The sequence below is a fragment of the Chaetura pelagica genome, unplaced genomic scaffold (assembly GCF_000747805.2).
Source record: "Chaetura pelagica isolate M959 unplaced genomic scaffold, ChaPel_1.0 scaffold637, whole genome shotgun sequence".
NCBI classification, from domain to species: Eukaryota; Metazoa; Chordata; class Aves; order Apodiformes; family Apodidae; genus Chaetura; species Chaetura pelagica.
Window position 1 is genome coordinate 961,092 of NW_009953950.1, and position 19,284 is coordinate 980,375.

The following is a 19,284-nucleotide window of genomic DNA, read 5'->3' on the forward strand; positions in this document are numbered from 1 at the left end:
CTTTCCCTAAGCAGCACATCTAATTCTTTTACAAAGGATAGTGCTACAGTGATCAGAAAGCACTGTCTAAACGGCAAGTGGTGTAATTAAATAGCCCTAAAAATCTACTGACTATCCCAAAGGAAAATTAATTCCTTAAAATAGATTGCACCTTTGGAAAGAACTGGACACACATCACAGAGTATGTCAATGGTGCCATTACCTCCACTGCCAGTTAAGCAAGCTGCCAGTTTTACAAAGACTTTGTGCCTGACAAAAAGATAAGTGAAATATGGCCAAACTTACAATACACTTCTCTGAAACAAAACCAAAATGGTACGTAAACTGAGAATAAGAACATATTAAATAATATTGTGTATATGAAATACTGTAGTGTCTGGAAGTGCTGAGGCAAGGAGAAAGGGGAGCACAGTACTGAGGTGGCTTTCATGTAGCTAGGAAGTTATTCAACTCACTGCTACTGCATTTACCTATCAGTCTGGGCTCCCCTGTGGTCCTGCAGAGCAGCACTCTTAGAGAAAGCAACAGATATTTTCATAATTTCTCTCATGTCCTACTTATACACAGATGCAATTTTGCAGAATATTCTATTCAGTTTTGCTGCCTACAAAGGGAAGCCTGAAGCTTTCATAATCTGAAGTCATGAGATTCATACAAATGAAATAAAACAATTCATGAGAATCTATCTACAGATCAGCTGGAGAGCTGCAAGCAGAAGCAGAGTGCAATCCTGTAAGCCCAGGAATTTAGAAATGCCAGCATGATGCCAAGGTCATTTGAATCCCAGAGTAGACAGAAACTTTCATCACCCACAGCAGCACTTTTGACATCTTCAAGCATACCCACACAATCTATTATTCCTGATTAATAAATAAACAAATGAATTAATTTCTTTATCCCATATTGCCATGTGTGTGAACACACAACAAACATTCAACAGCTATTACACATACATGTGTTTCAAGAGTGCTGTGGCAGTAATCTACAAGATTACTTCATTGCTTCTGCTTAGACAACACTTCTAAGGGACTCACACTTCCCGTGGGTCAGATGCATCCACTCCAGACAGTTGAAGTGCAGCTGGCAGAGCAGACTCTGGGAAAACAACAGTGCTCCTGAAGGGCTCAGGAAATCAGAGGGCCCATTACGGCCAAGTCAGCTTACTGCCTTTCCTAAGAAATTCAGCTCACCCAAAAAGAGAAGTAAAAATATTCTTGTGCCAGAGGCTGGTTTTATCCCCCTGCTGAGTCTACTCCAAGGTTTGCTTGTCGTGAAGTGTCTAACTTGATGTGTATCTAAAAAGAAGTTGCATCAATTTTAAAAATGCCAGGTCTGTGTAACAGTGTATGTATCCAAAAGGCAACAACAAAATATAAATGAACATGGTAAAGAGTAAACATTTTAAGTTTTGCTTGAACACCACATCTGTTTAGAAAAATCTGGTTGGAAATATTAGCACAAAATACAATTTGAAGTAATCTTCCAATGTTTGACCTATTAATTCAAATATATACTTATAACAAAAACCTCTTCAGAGAATTACGTTTTATTTGCCACTTAAAACAACTCTCCGCCTGGATAGGCACTGGTGGCAGTCTTCATATTTCTTATGAGAGCAGTAGAAAAAAATTACTGCAATTCCACATGGACAATATGCAGTTAATATTTTTTCATCGAGGTTGCACACCATCGGTCTTGACAGATGAATCCTGTCAAATTTGCTTTATTTCCCCATGAACTTCCTTTGTGATCGGTTTAGCTCTTGAGGCTGACCCAGTCTCTAGGAAAAGGCTTCACTGGATCACAGCTATCCCCATCAGATAAAATTGTAGTTTATCCTTCACTTTCCTTTGATTCAGGAATGAAAAATATGAGGTATTGGATCAAATGGAAACCAAACCATAAAATACACTATTTATTCCTGTGTAAATAAAACTCTAACAAACTGCTTTTCTAGATTAATAGCCCCATGGCAGAATATTTGTATTTATGAAAAAGAACTGTGTTAATGTGAGAACAGTACACTTATGTTCATCTGCAAGCACACAAAAAGGAAAGAATTCCACCTAGTAGGGTGAAAAGCTATAACCACAGAGACCTCAGCAGCTGGCAACATCTGAGTTATCAACCCACCTTCATTGCAATTTTTCAGGAAAATCACCATGTCCCACTGTTCCCTCTTATAAACCAAGCACAAATACTCATGCATTGCTCCGAGAGAAACTTTTTGAAAACAGACCGCAAGGAGTGGGACACAGGCAGTGTTTGCTTTGGGGTGCACTTCTTCCTTATCCCAGTCCCATTAACAGGGACCAAAGACACCAAATTACCTGACTCCCACACAGTGTTCATACAAGCTCATCCTTCTCTCTGCTTCACAGATCTCTTACTAGAAAAATTATTAACCTTTTAAAAAAGGTGACATTTCAGTACGTAAAATATGTCAGACCAGATGGTGCTGAGCCATCCAGTGCAGGGTTCACAGCAAGGATATTCTCTGTAGGTTCACCAAGTATTTGATTTGACTGTTTGTTTTTCTTTATTAATTTATTTACTTATCATTTTGTTGCTTTATATACAGACAGGTTTGGAGGGGCAATTTGTTTCTGTCTGAAGTTTTTCAACTCATAGTTTCCCTGAGATGGTTTCATTTGCACACCCAATAACTCCTGCACATCTTCCCAAACCTGAATGACTGACACCTTATAACAACCTTTGTGCCTGCCACCACAAAATAGAATAAAAACAAAGGTGATAAAAAGAAAAAAAGAAAAAAAAAAAGCTTTATAGCTCACAAGATTGAAATATATAAATAGGGGTTTAATCTTTTAAGCATGAATAAAACTTCCAACTGGATAATATCTTCAGCTTCTGAATGGCTAAACCAAAGCTAGCAGATAGCAGCAAATGGTTTGTCAGCAAATGGCACTTAAAGAAGGGTTCTTGGGGCAGTTAAGATCACATCACCTGCTCCAGGATTAATATTTCACTAGATTTTCAATATGTGAGAGTTCCCAGCTGTTTCAGAACTTATTTTTGGAAGTAAGCACAAAGTATCTGAAACAGCATCTCAGATTGTAACAAGAAAAAAACAGATAAAAGAAGATTTTTTTTTTTAGAATACCTAAACTTGAAAATATCTATGGAAACCCACTCAGGTCAGTGGCATGAATGAAGACAAACAGACTGGTGTGCATTTTCCTTTCTGCTGAATCTGTAGGAACAGGTTAGGGGAGAAATTATTTTGAAGTTGTATGATGGCATGGATGCTCTAATACACAGCAATTTCCCTGACCTATGGTTAACTCCCAAACAGCAGCTGAACCACAGAGTGTGCCAGGCACCCACGTTCCTCCTGTTCAACTAAAAAGTACCAAGAAATCTCCCATTTCAGAGGGGCTGAGTCTGACAGCTCCACACACCCTGGTGCACTCTGATGTTGCACACACTTTAGTAAGTGAAGTCAGAAAGCAAATCCCATTTTTCCAGTGTCATCTTTAGGGATGTGTACTGTGCCTAGGAATATTTTTTTTGCTTTATGTTTCCTGTCCACAGCCAAACACATCATTGTTACTGATAGAGCATATATTCAGAGCCTGTTGATTAAGTAGCCATTGCGAAAACTAGACTGGTTCTGAAGCTAAGCTACACATTTCTGTCTCTTCTGACTAATTTATGATAAATACCTTATCCTTATTGTGAAGAACGGAAAGCTATCTTGGATTCTGAGTCTGGTCCCTGCTTCACCATTCTTTGGCTATGCAGTATTGTAATCAACTCATAGAATCTAAAATAAAAAATAAAAATTTTGTCTTCTTTCTCTTTCAGCCTTCATTTGCCTCCTCTCAAACTGGACAGAAACTTCTAAGAATTTACAGTTTAATGTTACTGGTTCCCATTATAACAAAGCTGAACTAAATTTAAATCCTATTTACTAAACTAGCCCGCAGTCCCCTGGAGAATCTTTTCCTGGGAGCTCCAGCCCATCCCTGCTTTATGGCACTTGTCTTTTTTCACTGTGTACAACATGACTCTACTGACAGTACAATTGCTTTGTTCATTTGCTAGTTTCCTTTTCTAATATTATCACACCTAGTGTGCAATTTTTCACACTTTCTTTGACTGCTCTTACCAGCACTTTTGTTGGTGTCCCCATTTTACAGCCACACATCTTCCTCAGCAGGACCGGCTGCTATGATGATGCTACTATTTCTGCAATCCTATTAAGATTTGCCCATGCTTCCATTAAAAGCTGCAGTTTAAAATGTCACAATTGACAGAGGGTTTGTTCTGTTATTAGCACAACTGGGGTTTGTTGGATTACCAATGAAAGACAGTTGCCAAATAAATTATTTGGCATGCAAACCTCTGAGCAACAGATCCAGTACAGAGCAAAAATTTGGAACACACAAACCTGCAGCATATCCTTTGAAAGATAAAGGGCACACAGGATGGATACAGAACCACAGTATCATCATGGTTGGAAAGGACCTCTGAGATCACCAAGTCCAACCATCAACAAAAAAAAAACCCCAACCAACCAAAAAACCCAAACCAAACCAAAACAACAAAGCCACAAAAAAACCCAACAAACCCATAGCTTGTTCAGAAGTGATGGCCCTGCTGTTGCTGCTAGGTGTTGAGTGAATAGCTCTTTATGGAGCAGGTACATGTAGCACTTGAGCGCAGCCAAAGATCAGAGTGTGTCTTTAAAATTACTCTCCTGATTGGCCCCAGTTATCAGATTTTTGCATACATCCTGGAGCAGTCTTGAGGCACATCGGCTACATCTCATCTGGAAGAAGCTAAAAGGGAAGATGTGCCCCAGAAGCACAACCGAATGCAAGCCCACCACCAGTAGGCATCTCACAAGAGCACAGCGGAGCTTAGCCACTATAAATGCCTGCAGCTGCTCAAGTGGGTCTGTCAGCTGTTGGGGTGGATGTGTCTACAGCACCTTCTGTTAATGCAGGGAGAGCTTCCTGCCCAGACACGTCTCAGACAACCTAACTAGCGAGGCGTTAGCACTAAAACCCATATATTCTCAGGCCTGTATTATTTTCCTCTGATTATGAGGACAAGATGCTCATCACAGAAACAGTATGAGGATGTGTTTTTTTTTCCATACAAAATGAACTGTTTGATCTAGGAAGTAAAAGGTTATTTCTATTTACTATAGCTATAAATTAAGCAACCTGACAGTGCTCCCTTTATAAGAAATAACTCTGTGATAGCATGGGTCTTGGTCCCTCAATAATAGTGAGCCTCCCTATTTCTACTGATTTGCAATTTTTAGATTATTAAGTGCATGTAAACTTGATGCTGTAGGATTTCACTCCCATTTTGAAATACATTTCACGTTTGCTTATCTGGGAAATACACGCTTGTATAGCATCATGCACAGTAGACATCCTGTTAGGGCACGCCTACACAGATATGCATATTATCAACATCCCAGGGAGAGTGAATAAAAGCAAGGACTGAAGTTGAAACTGGAGCTTTCTAGTGCTTTCTTCACACAGCACACTAGCCTGGGCTGTGTTCTGCAATGATTCAGTGACACCTCCTTTGGGCTGAGCTGCCTGCATCTGCCTGTACACATCTGAGCAGGTATGTCCTTGCAAGCCGCTTGGGACATATACAGGTAAATATTCTATACTTCTTATTTCTCAGAGTTCTGAAAAATGAGATTTTCAGGACAGTGAAAACCACACAAAGTGCAGATGTTTTTAATTCAATCAATCTTGACTTATCTAAATGGGCATACAATAGCGATTTTCTCCAGTATATTTGTACTTCTCAGGGTTGCTCCTTGGTGAGATGTGTAACTCTCACCCTGGGGAAAATAAGGACATGTCACTTCCACAGCTTTTGTCCCTTTACTATGACTAGTTCTTTTTCCTCTTATTTTCTTTTTAATAAAAGAAAGAAGTCCAGGCAGACTCATGGTGGCTGTAAGCTGCACTTAAAAAAGACACTCCATCGCTGCAGGAGTGACCATCCTCTGGGAATAGGCACATAACCTATTGTCATGATCTCAGGAGCCCCTTCAGTGTAAGTTCTTCCTTCCTGTTATTAACCCCCCAAAAATAAATCCAAGTAGCTCTTCTTGACATGGTTTTCAGTAGATTTATACATTTAAAGAAATGCTCTTCTTCTTCTTGTTTTTTTGTTTTGGTTTTTTTTTGTTTGTTTTGTTTGTTGTTGTTTTTTTAATAAAAATGGGATTCTCAGTAATTCTGCAGTTGACAGAATTCCTGCATGGCAAGGAAAAGCAATGTGACCACTTCATATTAATACTACTGTATACACTGTTAGGTCTGGACAGCCAGGAAAGACCTCTGTCATGTTTCCAAGCACCTAGTTGGATATGCAATATCATAGCTGGATATGAATCGTTATCAATATATCAGTTCCTTTTCACTAACACATACCTGGAAAAACTCGCTTTACCAGCAGAGAGTCTTGTTTTGAGTCTATTGATGTACAGAAGACAGAAAATTAGCAAACAGAAATATTTGTAAGTGCTTGACACTGCCATAACACCACTTCAATAAAGTCTGAGATTTTACCATGAAGAACAATTGGGGCAAGCAAGACAAATTACAGCAGTTTTGTAAATCCCACACTGAAAATGCAAGCATTTGGTTACACAGTGCCCAGCAGAGTAGCCTCCTGGTTTATAACGAAACAAATAACATTTATTTTAAAGAAAAAGCTGAAAAAAGTACTTCTTGCAAGCAGATGCCCCTCTCAATAAGTATGAATACAGGGCACAAGTGGGAACAGAAGAGGGTGACAGTAATGTAGACACAGATAACTACAGGATTGTTTTTTGTAGCACTAGAATTAGATTAAAGGTGCCAGATGCCAAGGGTGCATCCTTTGCTCTCTCGATTTTATAGATGGCTTTCATCTTTTTGCATAAAAAAACAGACTCAGCCTTTTGTGGCTGCCCACGCCTGCCTCTTAAACACACGTACCATTTCTGAACTTAAAGAAAACACTCATTTTTATTCTTTGTGCGGTCAGTCATGTCTCTATTAAAACCCCACCAGACCATTTAGATTACTGCATGTCTGTCTTCCAGATCTGAGCTCTGCACCAGGGAAACATTCTAGCCTTCCCAGACAAGACCAGTGAGCATCTCCCTTTGTTTTTTTATATGAGTGTTTATCTCACTGTTGCATAAAATATGTATTAGAGCATCACCCGTGGACAAATACAGCTAGCAAGATTCTAACTTATCTTTCTCATAAAGTGATCAAAAACAGAATATGGAAATGGAGAGTGCTCCAGAAAACAGGGACTTGAATAAAAGGTGGGAGGTTGTTTTCAAAGGAAACATTGTCTCATGATGGGAACAGCCTACTTTCAGAAAAGTTAACTTTGTGTAGGATGGAAGGCCTGGTGTTATACCTGATATTATAATTTACATATGGAATACTGCCCTTTCCTTTATATCGGTGCCTACACACAAGCTAATACTTATCTGTATCTCTAGAGATACATCAGAGGCTTTCTACATGAGAGAAGTTAGGCTTTGCTCTGTACAAGAAAGTGTCCTCCAAAGGCAGAGGGAAGAGCACTATAAAAAGCACATTTGGGTGACCTCACAGTGCCATGTGAAAAAAAATATACAATGCCACAGCAGGGTTTTACAGGAGAAATCTCATCTCTGCAGGGTAGTTTGGGAAATGGGAGGACTTTTTTTGGGAGATGAGAAGATATTGCTCCTCTCAGGGCATCCTTTTCTGACAAAGGGAAAAGAGGGAGCAAAAGAGAAAGCATAGATGATTGCTCTGAGCTGTGAAATTTCTGCTACTGTTGTTTAACCTTGGAATTTTCCTCTCAGGACCAGTTTCCCACTAGGATGCTCCCAGAAGGAAAAGTAATTGCCCTCTGTTCTCTTAGCTGTTCCTTTCCTTTCTCTTCAACAGAACAGCACCATGTTTAACTGCAACTAAAATTTGGATTTTACTGTTAATCATAAGGGGGAATGAAGAGTAGCTCACAGCTCAGGCTCTGCCTTTGGGGATGGAGCAGCCAACAGATGGAACTAAGCACAGAAAACTTGATGAAGATACAGAAAACAGCAAGAGGGATACAGGCAGAAGATTATCTTCTTCAGTTCATCATTTCCATTTCTATGGATACTCGGTGAACACAGGAAAGCACCAAATTGTAATCGGACAGAGGAAAATCTTGTTTGATACCTAGAATAACTAACTGGGGCAATGCGTCGCTACAAAGTGATACTGAGAAGTGAGAGTTCAGTGGGATTCAAGATGAGACAGGGACAATGAGAACAGCTATGATTAAGTCAGATAAGATTAAATGCAGAATTCATGCATGTTAATAATAGCTGAAACACCAGAGGGTAAGAAGCTGGGAAAGAGCCTTCTTGAGGGATATCTTTCCATAACTGTTCATTACAGGTTTTTGAATGTCTTCCTTTCAAACCTCTAACACTGGACACTGTCTGACATTGAAAACTGGAATGAAGAAGCTCCAGAGGATGCTTATGTTGTAATTCCTCTGATTTATGTAACATTTTCTGGGAAGTGCCTGTTCTATAAAAACAGTCTGACTGCGGAGCTAAAACTGCATATCAATATTTCCCTTGGTAAAATTAACCTTCTGCTTCTAATCTGCTGACAACAGTGAAGGGGACACAGTACGCAGCCCCATTCCCATCATATGTAACCTCACTCTCCCACCAAAGGCCTCCGAGAGGAAAAGGACCCATTTAAACCTGGTACTCATTTACATTGAAAAATTTCAAAACATCTCTAGCTCAGGGAGAGTAGGGAGAGCTCCTTACTGAATACCAAAAAAAATTAACATCTGTGTCTCCAAGTGGCATTCTAATATCAGGTGATTGGTGGACAGTAATCTCACTGGACTAGCTATGAAGTGTGTCTCAAAGTTTCAGCATTTGGCAGGGAAATACTTGTGGCTGGGCAAAAAATAACACAACAGATTCTGACTCCAACGGGAAGCCCATTTACTTTGATTTATACACTTACTGCAGTGGATAAACATTAATGCCATCATGATTGCCTGTTGTAAGGACCCTGTCATCTGTAGCAACCTGTCTGTTCCATTGGGGCCAACTGTGCTATCTGATGATAAGCAATAAAGCGCTGGAAGGTGACTGTAAAAGTTACAGACTGTCAGTAGCAGTCAAGTGTTGTCATTGTTTTGTTACTGACAATTATTTTAATTTTTAAGACTTACAAAGCCAGGAAACTTGCTTCCTTTCTTACAATTTGGACAATTTTTTTCTTATCTTGACAGAAATACTGAATATCTTTGATTCTTAACTTAATAAAAAGGCATCCTACTGAAAGAAAAATTAATAAATCCCTTATTCTCCATTAGCTGCAAATACATTCTTCCACTGTCTTGGTAGTTTTATTAGCACATTCATCTAACTTGCTAAAGGTCTGAGTACACACTGCAGTGTTCTTTCAAGTTGGGGGCACAACGCAGTATGACAGGATAAAGGAAGTGTTTTTGAGAATCCTCCACTCCATAATCTCTTAAGCATGTTGCATACTGGAAAGTACTTAACTAGAAAACGTGCATAAACAGAGTTCCACATACTTAAGATTATCAGCAACCTGACAATTCGCTCTTATCTAAGATTTTTTTCATTTCATTTCCTTTTCTTTATCCTCCTTGTGTACTGGTGCTTGAGCTCATGATGACAGAAGATAGCAAGACTGCAGTAAAGAGCTATTGTAGCAGAACTCCAATTACTGAATCTCATAAAAATGATCACCTTTATAAGGCAAGCCTGCAGGCTTCAGAAGCAGCTTCCACTCCAATTTTTAAGGCTGTGAGGGCAGGGGAAAGGAATGCAGACTGAAAAATGGTGACAGGCAGAAATTTGGAGGACTATGCCTTAATATGAAAGGAAAACACCCCAGCCAAACAGTACACTACTGCTTCAGAAGGACTGCTACCATATGTGGTCCATACATATAAGCTGTATCACCATATGCATGTATCACTTTACAAATGTATAATCTGCTTTCCTAATGTCTCTATGCACTTTCTTAACATTACAGCAGTCTGAGTCAGTGAGACAAAAACAATCAAGTTCCAGCTCTTCTTCTACCATCCCTCTCAATTGCTCTCTGCAATTTGAAAGGGTTTGGGTTTTTTCTTCCTTCTAATTCAAACATAGATGTTTATGATTAATATTCTGTGTTGTAAAGGACTTTCACAGGAAGATGAAAAATTCTCTCTTTGATTCTGTGCTTTACTTAACATCCAAAACATAATAGAGCACTGTAAATCTAGAGATGTATGAAGGATGTAGATCACACTTGCTGCATAACAAACATCAGCATATTTCTGAACTTCCTATGCTCCTTGATTTCTCAAAACACGCTTCCCAGAGAAAGACGAGCTTCACTGATGGGTCTGATATTCCAGAAATTGCTGTCAAAGTTTTTTCCCTTTGATGTCTGTGTCTTGATTGCACTGTCTCCCAGGCTCGAGGGGAAGGAAGGATGTTGGCATGATGCTGTATGGCCTAAATGGATCTAGCATCATGTCTTAAACTGCTCTTCTCCCATGAGGAACACAAATCTCCTCAGACCTAATCTTTTGCAAAAGCACAAGCTGCACAGCAAGAGCAGCAACAGTTTCATTTTGATTATACACCTTCACAGAGAGCAGAATGTGGAAACATGTATTTTGGTTAACCCAGACATAGTCCAGTTTGTAGGTAGCAGACACATCTGATCTCTTAAGCCAAAAAAATTAAGTCACATTTTCAGACAGATTTTCTAATGAAACAAGGCTTGCAAAATCATTCTAACTGCTCATCTGTCTCTGTCCTGTTAGCACCAATAATTACACCACTGGCCATCTTTAGCCAAGTTTGACAAATGGTAGAGGTCTTAAAGTCAAGCGGTTTCTACAAATTTTGTGAAAAACAATTGGAGAAATATAGTAAATGGCCTCACCAAAGGGCTCAAGTCACCTGCAGGTTTTGTCAGTTGGCTGTGTGTCTCTTGGAAACAACACCACTGCCTCGTGGCAGTTTGTCACTTTGGGACATGAAGGAGGACTTTAGAGAAAGGAGACACACACGTGCTGCTGCAGAGAAGGATATTAGAGGGAACAAGAAAGTCAGCTGACATTACAGAAACTGTAGGGTGGGTAAAAGTCTGGGTTTCACTAGGTCAGCTCTTCAGCAAGTAGTTTGTTTCTTGGACTTTTTATTTTCTCCTTTTCCTCTTCCTCTCCCTCTTTCCTTTCCTCTTCCTTCTCCTTCTCCTCTTTCCTTTTCTGTGTTAGTGTGTCTCAGAATAAAAGCAGTATCATTATCCAGCAAAAGGGATCTAGCAGTAATGTTTTATTTTTTAGTATATAGTCCAAACTGAACAGAGACTGATCTTTGGGTGATACAAGTCTATATGCCTCTTCAGATTATATCAGACCTCACACAAAGTACTCCTGTGTATTTAGATTAATAATTAGGGGGGAAATTAAAGTTAATAAATAATAACTAAGTTGTAATGCTGTGGTTTAGATGTTCACAGCTGTATTTCCTTCTTTTGATTAGCACACTCCAGAGCCCACTAAGTATGTCATGAAGAAAAGCAGAAGCTGATCTGTCATAAAATACAGAATGCTCCTACTAACTGTAAGAATGATGGAATGACCTCAAAATATTCCGGCAGAATCACAGGCCATGGGGACCCAGAGACCCCTGTTATATCCTAGGTGTGACTACAAGGGAGATTTTTAACTTTGTGGCATACCATTCAGGACATTTTTCTCTCTCTATTGCTCTCATCAGGTAGAAATGTGCCAGGCTGCCTGCAGATGTCCAGTTGAGAGTAGGTTTCACAAACAGTGAGGGCTGCATGCTGTGCCCCTTCACACAGGGAGCTCCCTGCCAGTGAGGGGGGCTGTGTCCCCTGTGCAGATTGATGTGTTACCTCTTGGCTTACCTGCAAGGCTCACTAGTTCGGGTTCCTTCTCTCTCCCATTTTTATAAGCAGTTTTGCCAGATTACATTTAAATATGACCCTTTTAATCAGGTTACTCAGTATAATGCAGGCAAAATTACAATGAGATGGATGCTGTTATTGCATTACCTATTTTTATCTCCATTGATTCTTCTGTATCTTTCATGAATCATGCTATTGAAAATGTGAGTTTTATGTCAGTCACAACAGGCCTGTAACAATATTAGCTCCACCATGAATTCAGTGTGACACCAAATTTGTATCATACTTGACCTTATTTAATATATTCATGTATTGAATCAGAAGCTCTGTGGCAAGCTGCACAAAAGCAAGGGAAGACTCTTATCTAACATGACATTCTCCTATATAAACAGAGGTTTGCACTCTTATTGTTTGCTGTGCTAGCTCCAACCATGTGATTGCATGTAAATAATAATGCTATTTCTAGAATCTGTGGCTAGAAGACATTCCAGCTTTCTTCTTATTCAAGCTTGCTTGCAGCATCAACAGCAGCTGGAATAACTTACACCTAGTAGCATCTGTTCTTACTATAAACTAGTGAATATTGGCATTCCTTCCATGCTTCTGCTTTGGTGAGAACAAGCAGGGCAGAGAAGGAAACCTTTGTAGAAGTGGGAGACCTTCACAAAATCAGCAGCTGGAGAAAAAGGAAGCAGGGGGAGGTCTTCTAGCATTGATTTCCTCAAACTAATACAATCCAGATCCTTCATTTGCAGTTTGGATGAGCCACAGTAAATCACCCAACTGTTCTCTCATGTCAGAATTATATACTTGTCAGAACCTCATCACGATAAACTGCAACAGTTTCATTCACTCTGGGAGAGGCAGAGCTCAAGTAGCCTTTGGGTCATTTTTTTAATACTTTTTTTTCTGAGAAAAAAGTGGCCTGTCACTTCAAACAAAGAAGAGAGAATCAGAAAAGATTATTTTGTATCCTATTTTCTCTCAGATTTTCTGTAAGAACTGTGAGGTTTCTGCAAAGATAAAAGTGAGGACTTGGCTTTCAAAGTTGTTTTGCTGTTAAATCTGCTTAAGATAGACAGTTTAAAGCTCACATCAGTCGAACTTTTTGGAGAAGCTGTACATGCAGCCATTGGGCTTTACCTGTTACTAAGAAAGTTTATATCAAATTGACCATTATGGTAGAAGAATTGAATTTTGAGTCATTGAAAAAGTCTGTGTCTGCTTCCTTCAGCCCTTTCAATATGATGCATGCTGAAGAAGTTTGTTGGTGCTACTTTACTTAGCAGGAGTCAACATTTTAATTATAAGACTTGCCTTCATGGGGTTAAATCAGAATTGGGGCTAACCATCAGTTCTTTGTATCCTACCTGTCTCTGTTTTAACTTAGAGGAGTAATGGACAGAGTTGTGTGTCTTAGAATTCTAAAATATGCATCTAAATATGTTGCATATTCCTTTTAAAATGCTTTGATTCTTATAATTCTCCAATATGGACTGATATAGCAGTGTTAAGATTTAAAAACAGACAATTTGGCATGAGCAGCAACTACATTTCATTCAGATTTTTCCTGTGCATTTGGAATTCTGGGTCAAATAATCAATGAAGAGGCTTTGCTAATATAAATTTACATTCATATTCATTATAAAATACCATGAATTGTTGCATCATTCTAAGAATTGTAGTAAAATATGCTCATGGCATTGCAAACAGCTGAGTTGCAAATAGAAAAGCCAGAATTTCTAGAATTAATTAAATTTCCCCAATAAAGGTTGCTCCACATCTTCTAAACTATCTTAGTTATTTACATTATTTTAAAATCTTGTTTCTTACTGTGCAAATGCAGAGTCAGCTGATATCACTGAGCAGTTCAGTCTCCCATCTAAGAAACTTCAGCCTTCACAACAGCAGTTAAAAGCCATTGTAGATAAATAGTTTCACACTATTCTTACTAGGAGTTGCTGAAAATGAGCAATTCCAATACAAATACCATAGAAATAATACTAATTTTTTCCACATCCTAGTTGTGGTGGGTTGACCTTGGCTTGCTGCCAGACACCCACCCACTCTCTCACTCCACCTCCTCAACAAGGATAAAGTAAGAAAACTAAGATTAAAAAGCTGGGGGGTAAAAGCAAAGACAGGGAGATTGCTTAATAATTACTGTCATGGATAAAACACAGTCAACTTGGGAAAAACTAATTTAATTTATTGCCAATGAAAATAGATTTAAATAGTGAGAAAAAGACCAATTAAAAGCCACCTTTCCCTCTTACCCTAGGCTCAAGTTGATGCCCAACTCCTCTACCTCTTCCCCCAAGTGGTACAGGGGTGATGGAGAGTGGAGGGCTGTGGTCATGCCCCAATCCACACTGCAGCTCCCCTCTGCTGTTTCTTCCTCCATACACTTTCACCCTGCTCCAGTGTGGATTCTCCCCATGGGCTGCAGTCTTCCATGATAACCCTGCTCCAATATGGGCTCTCCATGGGCCACAATCCCTTCAGGGTATGCATCTGCTCCACCCTGAGGTCCCCAGTGGCTGTAGCGTGGATACCCACGCCACAATGGTCTCTCCAGGGGATCTCTGCTGGGGTACCCAAAGCACCTCCTCCCCTGCACCTCCCCCCCTGGGTGCTGATAGGGCTGTTTCTCACACTTGTCCTCTCACCCCTCACTACCAGGCAGCATTTTGTGTTTGGTTTTGGAAGCAGTTTCAAGAAGTCATAAGCATTATTTCTAAAACCTATGTTTTCTTGCAGGTGATACTTGTAAAACAATACATAAGCCAGAAAACAGGTCAAGACTGACTCTGATGAAGTTTTTCAAAGGAGAGAACATGGTAAGTACAGCTGCTCAGAAACAAGATTCACCTGTTTGCTGACAATGCATAATAGCAATTTAGCACTCAGAAATACTCAGGAAAAGGTTCATACAGTGGCTTCCTGAAATTACTTTTGTGAGAAGAAAGAAAAGGCAGGATCTTATCACCCTTTCACTTGCAGACCTGTAGAAATAAATAAGTACACAAGTAATCTTAAAACAGTAGCTGTCATATTAATTTTTCTGGATTTATAACAAACAATTGTCTTTCTCCTTATCACACTTTCTTATTATCATTATCTCATTATTATTATTATTTCTCATTCTGTGCAATTTCAGTATGCTATGGAAAACTGGACTTTTGCCTACATAAAATAGGCTGTGACACACCCTGATTAACACAGAACTTACGTGCTTAAACACAGAAACATCCCTATTTAAAGCAAAGAACCAGAGGACATAAAACACATAGCCATCTAATTAGTAGAAATCTCTTTCTCTTCCTCTGATTTTGTGCTAACTCCAGTGCTCCTGAAAGGACTGAGCTGTGTGCTGAATGCCCTGAGTTGATGGAGAAACTGAAAAGGTGGACATGGCCTCAACCTACTCATCCAGAAAAATGCTGCCTGCAGCAGTCCCAGCCAGGTGTGCTGGCTTTCTCTTCAGCAGAAAGGAGATGCTGCTGCATCCTCATGCACTGCTCCTGAAAGAAGGACAGCTGCATTACTATAGAGGAAATGAGGTGCCCTGCTCCGTGTCTCACCCTCTGCTGCCCCTGTGAAGGTGATGAGGATGAGCAAGAGGTCATGGGGAACCTTGATGCTGGTGCTTCTCCCACATTGGTCAAAATCCTCTGGCCCCGTGAAGTGTCTGTACCACATAATCATGTTGCAAATTGGAGCAAGCAGCAAGTGATTGGGGCAGCTGGCTTTTGCATGCATGTGTGCATACGTGGGGGGCAATTCGTAAGAGGAAACGGGACTCAATTCATCCTTTTATACAAAGGCAGCATAACCGTTAGCAACACCTGATGCTACTGGTATTCTGTTGCTTTAAAGGAGGCACCCACCCAGCCTCCTCCTGGGAACCTGTGTTAGACACAGAAGGAAACAAACACAGATGAGAGAGCTAAGAGAAGAGGGCTGGAAGCCAGGAATTCAGTCTGACAGAGGCATGCATCTAAGTTAAACAGCAATGTGTAAGTATTTCACTTGGGTGCTGCAAGCAATTGTTTTCTTAAAATACATCCACATATGACACATACATCGGGCATCTACTGGAAAAGGTCTACGCAGATGAGAAGATAAATGTTTCTTGCTGGTTTTCCTTTATGACAATTCTAATTTCAAGATGACAGAATAAGGATTACAGTTTCCCAGACCACTTGCTGTTCAGGGCACATTCCACACTAATTCCATCTGCAGATGCTTTTTAATGTCAGTACATGGATCAATGACAGGACACAGTCCTCAGGGAACAGCTTGGCACCCTAACAGAAAAAAAGAAAGGCTTGGGCAGCAAAGTATGCAGTGAGCCACACTGGTGCAGGACAGATTCTTTATTTAAAAGAGGAAAATCTGCATTCTTCAGAAAACAGTGTTCAAAAATTTAATCTTCACTCAGTTCAATGGAGCAGCTTTATCATTTACAGCACCAGAGAAAGCTAGATGATGCAATGTGAATATCTGAAGCAGTTTGTTTTCTGTATTAAAATACACCTTGGGCAACAGAGCCCTAACTTCTCTTAACATATGTTTCTAGCAGATAAGTAAACAACTTGGACGTGAAATGAAAAATTTCAAGATAGTTACAGTCAGAAAGGCATCAGTGCATATTAGACTTCAGCTGCAGTGCCCCACTGATAAGTTTTTTGGGGTGGTTTGGTAGAGCTGAAAGGAAGCAGCTTTGGAAGAATAAAAAGCTTTTTGTGTACAAGTTGTTGGATCAGAGATAGCAAGAAGAAAGACATCATTTTTACATGGAAATTCTGAAAGTTGCACCTTAATGGCAGGATTAAATTGTACTCTAGAGCACATGGCTGGAGTCTGCTGAGCATCTGCACACTCTGAAAGAGGGGAAGCAGAAACAGAGGGGGCAAGGCTATGAAGCTTAAAGGTTGCTGCTCAGAGAAGCAATCCACCCACATCGACATTCAGCTTCCTTACAATGACAGACTCCTTTGGCTTTGTGGACAAAACCTTTAGTCACGTGCACATTGGACTTCACGTGATGGCATCTGCTCTGCTCCAGGGGGCTCTGAGCACGGCAGCGAGCTGTGGGTCAGGGCTGAAGTCACCCCGACACCACCACTGCGATGGCTCAGCACTAGATGACAGACCAGCAACTCATCCCCAGGGAAGCTCAGCACAGTCACAGGCCAAGAGATCTCATTTCCAAGTCCCCCCACATGCTGGCTTACATGCAGTGAATACTAAGCCCTTTTCCGCAGTGATCTCCTTCTGCCCAGTTCCCTGTCTCTCGGCTTAGGGAATGCGCGTTACAGACAAGAGTGTGTTGTGTGTCCTCAGAAGGATCTTCACTGAACAGCTTCCAAACGAGGAAGCAGGGAACCCTGTACTTCTCCTTTGCGGACTACTTGGCCATTAACAGGCAAACAAATGGAAACTTGTTCAAGCGAAAACAAACACCCATCTTTAATGGGTTTATTCAAAAAGTTGGATCTCCAGCGAAGGTAACAGAATGTTGCTGTAAAGACCACAGTAGTTCCCTGTGTAACACATCAGGAGAAGAAATGCCCATGTGACATGACCTAGCAGGTCTGTTTCAGACAAGCCATACTGCCCTGCCACCACTGTCACCACTGCTGCAGGCAGTACTGTACTCTGAGTTTCCACGGCCCTTCACCAGGCAGTAGACCATAAATTCAGACCATCCAGATTAGACCTACACGTCTGGCAAGGCTCATGCTGGCTAATGACTCAGGCACTAAAAGTGCTTCATCCCAGCAAAGACAAAAGAGCTTTCCCAGAAGGGAGCTCCACCTAATCTTTTCTAAGTGTTGTCAGCGAGACCTTACAGCAACTGTCAGTAAGAAAGAACTCCAGACATTGTTCACTGCACAACCCTGTCTGTAGCTGCTTATAACTGTCAAATGTAAGCCATCTAAACCAGCATTTCTCATATCCTACAGCTGTCTTTGAATACAGGAGGTTTTAGGTGTTCCTGAGAATAACACTTTTTTGCCCACACTACAAACGCTCTGATAATCTTTTCACCAAGAATATATTCATGCAGGGACTTAAAATTTGATGGCCTGGTGCTGAGAATGCAGTGACAGCTTTTTACCAGCGGCCAGATAAGTACCTACTGTAACTGTTTGCACCGTGCCTGTGTTGCCCAGAGCTGCAGAAACAAGCCTGTCTCTTGCATGGCTTGGTTCCTGCAGCAGTATGAGCCAGAAGCCTGCACTGCCTCTTCACTGTGCTGCCAGCCAGCCTTCCATCACCAAACACCTCTGAAAAGACATCACCAGAAGGCCTCTCGTCCTTCTCTAGGGCCAGGTCCATACGAAGAACAGCCACATCTACTGGTGATGGGTGGCACAGGTCTACACTGAACTTGAAACCCTTGCTGTGCACATGGCATGGGAGGGGAATGATCCTGGCATTTCTAATTAGTTTTTACAATGGTAGATAATTCAACCAAAAGCATTTTGCATAAACATGTAAGATTAAAAAGTGAAAGCCCAGAAGATGGGAAATATCAAACTAATGTTGACTGAGCGAATTCAAAATCCTGTATTTTGTTACCTATTTACATTATTCTTCAGGATTTCTGCCTCATTTACTGCACTCTTTTACTACAGTCTTTTACAATTCATTTTTTGTAAGTATGGATTAATAAACTGGGGATATAGCATTCTATTAACAAAGCCATTCTGTTTAGCATGAGAGCAGCTTACCATACAAAATGCATTTGAACAATCATAAGGAAAAATAGTACAGCAGAGACTCTGTCCTTGCTCCCTGTAGAAGATACTTACTCCTCCATCTTCCATTCCAACAGACATTCAAAGATATGTTTCATTTTAAGTAATTTCCTACCCTCTTTCTGACTCCTAAGATTAATAAACGCATTCAAAAATAAAACATAACAATATTTTAAACAGAAATTGTAATTGTATTTGTCTCCAAATTGCAGGAAAGAATGCTTAAGTGGCTTACTACTACTTCCTTGAATAGCTTATTACGGCAATATTTTATGTGGACATCTAACTTGTTGTCCCCATGAGATTGCTGAAGTTATTCAGCATGCATTTGGACCCACTGGCCAAACCAACAGTGACTGACAGTCTCTGGAAAAGCATAGTACAGCTAAAAAAACCTGACCTAACTTTTAAACAGCTTTCTCAGTGATACCGACATAATCAAATAGAGTTTTACATATGTCATGCTGTTGCTGCAGCAACCTGGCCTCCTCTCCTCTGACTACTGAAAGGGAGCCCCTAAGCTTGATACAGATTCAGAT

At 40.3% G+C, this 19,284-nt stretch overlaps 1 protein-coding gene across 1 annotated transcript in view; it reads right to left on the bottom strand.

Annotated features, from left to right (window-relative positions):
- GRIK1 (glutamate receptor, ionotropic, kainate 1) overlaps nucleotides 1-15,683 on the bottom strand; it is a 151,048-nt gene extending 135,365 nt beyond the window's left edge. The window contains exon 1 of the mRNA XM_010001824.1: nucleotides 15,560-15,683. Coding sequence (XP_010000126.1) covers nucleotides 15,560-15,683 — 124 coding nt within the window. The remainder of the gene's footprint in view (nucleotides 1-15,559) is intronic.
- Nucleotides 15,684-19,284: the final 3,601 nt, after the last annotated feature.